Source organism: Glycine soja, chromosome 4, assembly GCF_004193775.1.
Source record: "Glycine soja cultivar W05 chromosome 4, ASM419377v2, whole genome shotgun sequence".
Lineage (NCBI taxonomy): Eukaryota > Viridiplantae > Streptophyta > Magnoliopsida > Fabales > Fabaceae > Glycine > Glycine soja.
The window spans coordinates 46005595-46011281 of record NC_041005.1 but is presented as its reverse complement, the minus strand read 5'-3'; the positions used below and the strand labels follow the sequence as shown (position 1 = coordinate 46011281).

The window sequence follows — 5687 nt, the reverse complement described above, 5'->3', positions numbered from 1 at the left end:
TAAAACAAGAACAAGAATAATAGAGGTTTCAAAATAGAAGCCAGTTTTTCATTGCCGCGAAGTCATTGTGGTATAGGAGCCTAGGATGTACTGTAGGCAAAAAAAAAAAAACACTGCAATGCATCTCTGTACTACTAACTAACATCATGACTTGTGGACTATACTTACAGCTAAGATACGTTGATACCTGCTCTCAGGGTCAGGCTCAACCTCAAAAATACACTCATCTTCAGGTTGAATGTTATTAGCTCTGCTAAAATCTAACCATCCATGTGTCAGTAACCGAGGTTGTTCATGGTAAAAGACAGGCCACAATCTCATCTGTGAATCCCGAAGTAACACTACCATCTTCTTATGCGTGAATGGTTTTACCCTGCGAGTCAAAGGCAGGTATTCGGGCAATTTCTGCAGTAAATACAAACTACAAATGGTCATCAAAACACACAAGAATGAGAAACCACATGTGATAAAGCTAATTGAGAGAAGTAAAATTTGGCATTCAAAATACAAAATGGCTCTAGGCAAGTGTGTAGCTATCCTATCATTCAGAAGCTGTAACCATAAGGATAAAACATAGATACAGTATTATAAATACTTTTAGTGTTGATCTCCAATCAAAATTAGAGTTTCATCTTGATAATCCAGCCAATAGAAGTTGGCATTAAAGGTCGGCACAGACTAAATCCATTGGAGAACAACACTAAAAGTACTTATAGTATTGTTCCTAAGTTATGTGCTAAACATAATCCCAGTTGGTAATGCAAAATCAATTTACAGCATAAACTATATAATATAACAATGCATAGAGACAAGTTCAATCAGGGCCGGTTAACATCGTACAAGGGAAACATTATCATTATCATTGGTCACCACACAGGAGAGAGGGGGTGCAGTTTTAAAGTGGCTCTCATCATCTTGATTAGATATGTCAGAGTCCTTAATCTCCTTTGGCAACTCTACAATGACACAAAAAATTATCCATGAGAAAGAATTTGGTAATACGAGTATAGAGAAGTGCATGCACAAAGTGAGTACAAATTTAAAACAGAATTGGGGGGGGGGGGGGGGGGGGGGAGATTCAACATCTGTTGCTCCCAATTCATCATCAAGAGTTACAAGCTCTTTCTTTAACTTTTCAGGGGTTTCACCTGTAATCATAGTGGTTAATCAATTAATTCAGGTAAATCAAGGGGCTTCTTACAGAACATACTTTAAACTGAGAACCTGTTAATGTACATTATTGCAGACAAGTGCATGTACCCATGAATAATGACTAATGACATATAAAGTGATAACAAAATTCAACAGAAATAGTGGAAAAGAAAACACCTGTTATATTCAATTTATCCATGGAACCACACAATTTGGGAGTCATGTCCATAGGCAATTTCTTCATTTCACCTGGTAATCATAATCACTGATTAATAATCTGGCTAAATTAAGGGCTTGTTTGAGAAAATAAATATAAACTGAGAAGATGAACCATTGTAAATATGACCATCTAAGTCATTTGAGATTCCATCGAAGTTCTGTTTGGTGTCACTAAAACCACAAATATGCAAAGCAGGTTCTTTTTTGGATATTGCTGCTTGATCACTTTCTGAAAATAAGCCAATGTGAAGTAAAAATAATAAAAAGCCAAATCTAGGAAATCATCACATGCATTACAAGAAATAAACATAGAAGCCTGAAACACCACAAGCGTGTAAAACAAAATAAGTTTTACTAGGACAATATTATCTGATCCAGTAACCAATTTAAATCTGTAGAAATGAAAATGAATCCACTGTTGACTGTAGTACCTAAGCCCTCAGAAAATTGGCACTCTTGAGCTTCCCCGTTGGACATGAGAGGAGGTGCAGTTTTAAAGTGACTCTCATTATCTTGATTAAATGGGTCAGAATAGTGATCCAACTTTCCCTTAGTCTCCTTTGGCAACCCTACAGAAAATTTATCCATCAGACAGAATCCGGTTATGTGGGTAAGTATAGAGGCGTGCATGCACAAAAACTAACAAATGAGTACAAAGTTTAAAACAGAATTGTGGGGTGAAAAATTCAATGCTTGTTGCTCCCAATTCATCAAGAGTTACAAGCTCTTTCTTTAATTTTTTAGACATTTCACCATCGATCAATTCAGGTAAATCAAGGGGCCCCATAGAGAAAATACATATAAACTGAGAACCTGTTAATGTACATTATTGCAGACAAGTGCATGTACCCATGAATAATGAGATTTAAAGTGATAAGAAATTTCAACAGAAGAAGAAAACACCTGTTACATTCAATTTATCCACGGAACTGTACAGTTTGGGAGTCTTGTCCACAGGCAATTTCTTCATTTCACCTGTAATCATAATAACTGATTAATAACCTGGGAAAATTAAAGTGCTTGTTTGAGAAAATAAATATAAACTGAGAAGATGCACCATTGTGGATATAAGTATCTAAGTGATTTGAGATCTCATTGAACTTGTTTTTGGTATTGCAAGAACCATCAATATGCAAAGCAGGTTCCTTTTTGGATATTGCAGCCTGATCACTTTCTGAAAATAAGCCAATGTGGAGTAAAAATAATAAATGCTGAATTTAGGATATCATCACATGTATTACAAGAGATAAACGTAGAAGCTTAAAGCACTAAAAGTGTGAAAAATAATGAAGATTTACTAGGACAGTTTTTATCTGATCCTGTAACAAATTTAAGTCTCTAGAAATGAAAATGAAGCTACTCTGTTAACTATAGTACCTAAGACATTGGAAAATTGGCACTCTTGAGCTTCCCCGCTGTACATGATGGCTTTGCTCTCTTTGTTTTCTTCAATATTCAAAGTTGAAGTCTTGTCATGTGTGCTTTTGTCTGCCTCACCTAGAGAAGTACTTCTCCCAGACATTTCAAATTCAGATATATCTAAGGCAGCTGCCATACTGAATATCCCTTCAAACATAGTATCTTTACTACATACGATTGCATCATTTTCAAATATGTGAGATCCGTAATCAACATTAGAAACTTTTAAATCTCCATTCACAATTTTCATGGTCCCATTAACACCATGGCTCTGGTCAAATTCTAGGCTTGTCGAATAACATGGGTCTTCATGGAGTTCTGATATGCACATAAGTTGGCCACTCTCTTCACCATTTTTTCGTACTACTAAGTCAACCTCACTGCGCTGGCTTTTCATTTTCGGCACATAATGTTGGGTGACAACTAAGGCATTGGATTCTTGACCAACCAACATACAATCTCTAACTGGAGAGCCACTTCTCCCCCTACTTCTTTTCTTCTGATTTCTTGTTTTAGGAAAATTAAGCTTTTCACAAGCAGATGGATCATAGATCTTGACATCAAAGTGCAAATCCTTAACGTAATTGAATACCAGAAGATATCCAACTTTAACCCCATGATTCAATGAAAAAGTACTCCATCCTTCCATGAAAGCAAAAGAACCATTAAACCCTGATACTTTTACATTCCATTGCCGCTCACTTGAATCATTGAGAGCAATTTTCTTATTAACCAAGTCTGACACAGTACTACTAAAAGCAGGAGGGATATACTGCAATTTAAAAAGATGTTGAGAAATAGTATACAAGATCAGAACCCATGGTCAATATAGAGAAAAATATGCCAAAAAATGTAGTGCAAAGATAATGGATGGACCAAAGCAAAACCCAGGCTGCGGTATCTGCTTTAGGCAACACAAATAATATGAATGAATGAATGATGTACCAAGCTCTATAAAAAGAAAAAAAATCACTTGTATATTGTTACAGAAGCAGAAAAGGGAAGCGCAATAGAAATGAAGATCAAGTATATATTGGGAAGAGTTCAAACCAAGATCTTATTTGGTCAAAAGGGATCAATTTTTTTTTGGTCTATGCATATTTCCTCAGCTAATAAAGACAATTCCGAGGGTCAGGAATTTTGGATCCTTTGGAAGAATCAGTATAAACACCTTAATAATAGATCACAAACAAATACTTTATCAAGTATATATATGTGTGTGTTATATGCAATACTTTATTAAGTTAAATAGATAAGTGGAGAATAAGAAGCTCTTCTCTAGTACTAACGTCATAATAGTGTGTGCACCATCGTGTATGCATCAACACTCAAATATAAATGGGACTGAACTTTGCACTTTGGTTGCAATGTATTTAATCCCTCGTCGCCGGAAAAAAAATGTATAGAGATTTCAAAATATGAAGAGAATCCCCAACTTAGAGCATTTAAGAAACAAAACGAACAATGAAATGAAACACAAAGCGCAAAGCAATTTGCAAATATAGTAGCATTAAGAAACAGAATTAAGATCAAACAAACTGTTAACGGCGTCATGGTTCAAGTGCAATTTACTGAAAAACAAATGTTTTCTCTTTGAAGAGTGTTTGGCAACACACTCTCTTCTAAACCATTTCTCTGTAACACTTTTCTCTTAACACACTCTACTATCAGATGAAATTTATTGAAAAGTTCAAAATCACCAGAAAACATTAAATAAATAAGATGTGAGACCTACAATTTGTTGTAAATTTCCCAAAAAAAAATCAACAAAAAAGAAAAATGTTCAAAATAGTTATGTGTCGTTAACATTTATCTTCTTCTTTTAAAGGAAGAGAAGCCTTGTGAATATGGGAGAGGGTTGAGAAGACACAAGGTTGATTAGATTAAAGTTAAACAACAAAGAAACCAGCTTCGAATCTAAACACAATAATAATAAGTAAAAGAGAAGGAATAAGAATGTTTGAGAAAAGGAAAGTACAAAATGTAGGAGAAGATGAATATGATACGAACCAAAGTTGTTAAATGTTCTCGTTTAGTGATGAGCTTGAAGAAAGAGGTAGGTGAGGTTTGTTTTGTTTTGTGGAACAGTAGACAGTTGTTGGTGCAGGCAGCACAAGCAGAAACTCGTTGTCTCTCGCCACACATTATAGTTTCTCTCTTCTCATCAACTCAGTGCTCAAATTTTCTCTCCTTCACACAAAAAGCAAAGCCCCAACTTAACACTTCGTGTGTTTTTTTAAAAAAAAAAAAAATTGCAGGAACAACAAGCAAGCTAGTAGCTAAGCACGAGAGAAGCTAGCAGAACCCAAAGGAAAGGAGAGAGAGAATGCCCTGCATGTCAATCAGCAGTCACGTTACCTTCTTTCTCTCAACACGTGACGCGACGAGCTAGATATGGCAAGGTCCCACGGGTATTCTCTTAACACTTTATAAAGTGCTTTTGGATAACACGTGAATTAATTTTACTCTACAAAATCACATGAAAATCTAATTTTTATGGTGAGAAATAAATAATTAAATTTTTATGATGAAAACAAATCTATAAATATTTTTTTATTTTTTTATGATATAACCGTGATTTTTGTAGATTAAAGTTGATTTTTGTATGTTATTTCTTCTTTTCACGTTTCTGACTTGACGTGCTGATTTGTTTGTCGTGTACGCTTTCTCTCACTCTCCATGGCAAGTAAGGTGCACGGTAAAATTGTTAAAATATCATTTGAATTTATTATATTTTTTCTTTTGCATTTTTTGTTTTTGTTCTTTTATGTTTTTTAAATTTATATTTTAGATGTTATCTAAAATGATTCTACTTTTTATTTTACGTTAACAAGTTTTGTTTGACACATGAGTTTATTTTAATAACTTTTAATTTATTTTCATAAGTTACTTTAAGT

The 5687-nt window shown here is 34.5% G+C and overlaps 1 protein-coding gene across 4 annotated transcripts; it reads right to left on the bottom strand.

Annotated features, from left to right (window-relative positions):
- LOC114409915 (B3 domain-containing protein Os01g0905400-like) lies at positions 1-5184 on the bottom strand. 4 transcript variants are annotated; one of them, XM_028373578.1, is made up of 10 exons: positions 5149-5184; positions 4801-4980; positions 2749-3562; positions 2429-2545; positions 2275-2346; positions 1803-1940; positions 1484-1600; positions 1330-1401; positions 841-956; positions 1-405 (listed from the first exon to the last, which is right to left on the bottom strand). In XM_028373578.1, exons 2-10 carry the CDS (start codon positions 4933-4935, stop codon positions 145-147), a joined length of 1842 nt encoding a protein of 613 aa, XP_028229379.1. In that variant the 5' UTR covers positions 4936-4980; positions 5149-5184; the 3' UTR covers positions 1-144. The 4 variants fall into 4 exon arrangements, with proteins under 4 accessions (XP_028229379.1, XP_028229378.1, XP_028229380.1 ...); XM_028373577.1 differs by lacking the exon at positions 5149-5184 and having other exon boundaries at positions 4801-5142; XM_028373579.1 differs by lacking the exon at positions 5149-5184 and having other exon boundaries at positions 1499-1600; positions 4801-5142.
- Positions 5185-5687: the final 503 nt, after the last annotated feature.